Below are 1,307 nucleotides of genomic sequence, written 5' to 3'. Positions count from 1 at the left end.
GCGTGCACCCCAGTTTGGCTTCGTTGGGGTTCTCCCTGATAAAAAAACCGAGTACCCCCAGCTCAGCACTCCAGGGTCATCTTCAGCACTCACAGCATCTTGGGGGTCCCCTCTCCTGGGATGAGGGGCAGAGAAGCCCCCCCTTTCCTTCCACAGCTCCACACCCCTAAGAGGGGGGGAGACAATATTCCAGCAGAGTCTTCGGGGTACCAGCTCCCCCCAGGGCTTTCCCCCAAACCTGGGGCAGGAGGAGGAGGAGGTGGAGAGAGCAGAGGATGGTCAGGTCATGTAGCGGGTGACAGCCCTCAGGGCGTAGAGCAGAGCCGCCTGCATCCGAGCCTCCAGCAAGAGCAGGTTGACGTGCACCTACACAGGGAGAGCTGGGTCAGGGCATGGCGGGGTTCAGCTTCCCCCCCACACCCCGCTAGGGCTGAGAGGGGGCATCACCTTCTCTGAGTGCTTGAAGTGTCTCCAGAACTGCGTGTACGTCCTCTTGGTCGTCTTCTCCGGGTAGCAAGCCACAGTCTTGATGTAGATCTTCAAGCTGCGCTCCAGGAGCTGGTTCACCTCCCCGTAGTCGTAGTCGTCGTAACTGGGGGAGAGATGAGGGCCCGTTACTCCAGCCAGAACCCCATTCCCCATTTCTAGACCCAAACTGAGCCCCACCGAGAGCCCTGCCTTAGCAGCAACCATCCCACCAAGACTTGGTTGCAGGCTCCCAGGCTGGACCCTCCTCTACCCCAGGTGGAGAACAGGCTCTGGCCGGGGCTCGGGGACCTACCGGATGCCGAAGACGCAGTGGACGTAGTTCCAGATGGCCCTGCGCAGCATGGACGTGTCCACGCCGCTGTGCATGGCGATGGTGTTGTACGTCAGGTTGTAGACGACCTGGAACTTCTCGTCCAGGAGCTGCCCAGCGTCGGGGTAGAGGCGGTTGATCAGCGAGAAGCCGTGGTCCTCCCAGGTGTAATCCTGCCCGACGAAGGATGCTGGGGTAGGGGCTTGACGCAAAGCGTGGAGTCCCTTCAAAGCCACGTCTCCCCCATCACATTGATTCCCTCCCAGTTGTTAATACCCAGTTGCAGTCACTCAAACAGCTTCAGTCTGGTCTCAAGCCCTTCACCCTGTGCCCCCACACGCTGCCCACAGCCCTGGGAACAGCACCCAACTGTCCCCCCTGGCAAAACAAGCAGGACCCAACACGCAGCTCCCTGCCACCCCTTCCCCTCTGGCACGGGACCCCAAGCACCCACCTGCGCACGGAAAGTGGGAGGAGCCTGCTCGCCCCTCCGTGTGAAGTCCTTGTA

At 61.1% G+C, this 1,307-nt stretch overlaps 1 protein-coding gene across 1 annotated transcript in view; it reads right to left on the bottom strand.

The window, feature by feature from the left end:
- Window positions 1-279: 279 nt before the first annotated feature.
- SESN3 (sestrin 3) overlaps window positions 280-1,307 on the bottom strand; it is a gene marked incomplete at its 5' end in the record, with an annotated part of 1,900 nt that continues 872 nt past the window's right edge. The window contains 4 exons of the mRNA XM_009871069.1: window positions 280-366; window positions 448-592; window positions 782-972; window positions 1,254-1,301. Coding sequence (XP_009869371.1) covers window positions 280-366; window positions 448-592; window positions 782-972; window positions 1,254-1,301 — 471 coding nt within the window. The remainder of the gene's footprint in view (window positions 367-447; window positions 593-781; window positions 973-1,253; window positions 1,302-1,307) is intronic.

Source organism: Apaloderma vittatum, unplaced genomic scaffold (genome assembly GCF_000703405.1).
Source record: "Apaloderma vittatum isolate BGI_N311 unplaced genomic scaffold, ASM70340v1 scaffold33356, whole genome shotgun sequence".
In the NCBI taxonomy this organism is placed as follows: Eukaryota; Metazoa; Chordata; class Aves; order Trogoniformes; family Trogonidae; genus Apaloderma; species Apaloderma vittatum.
This window is presented reverse-complemented; position numbering and strand designations above follow the sequence as displayed.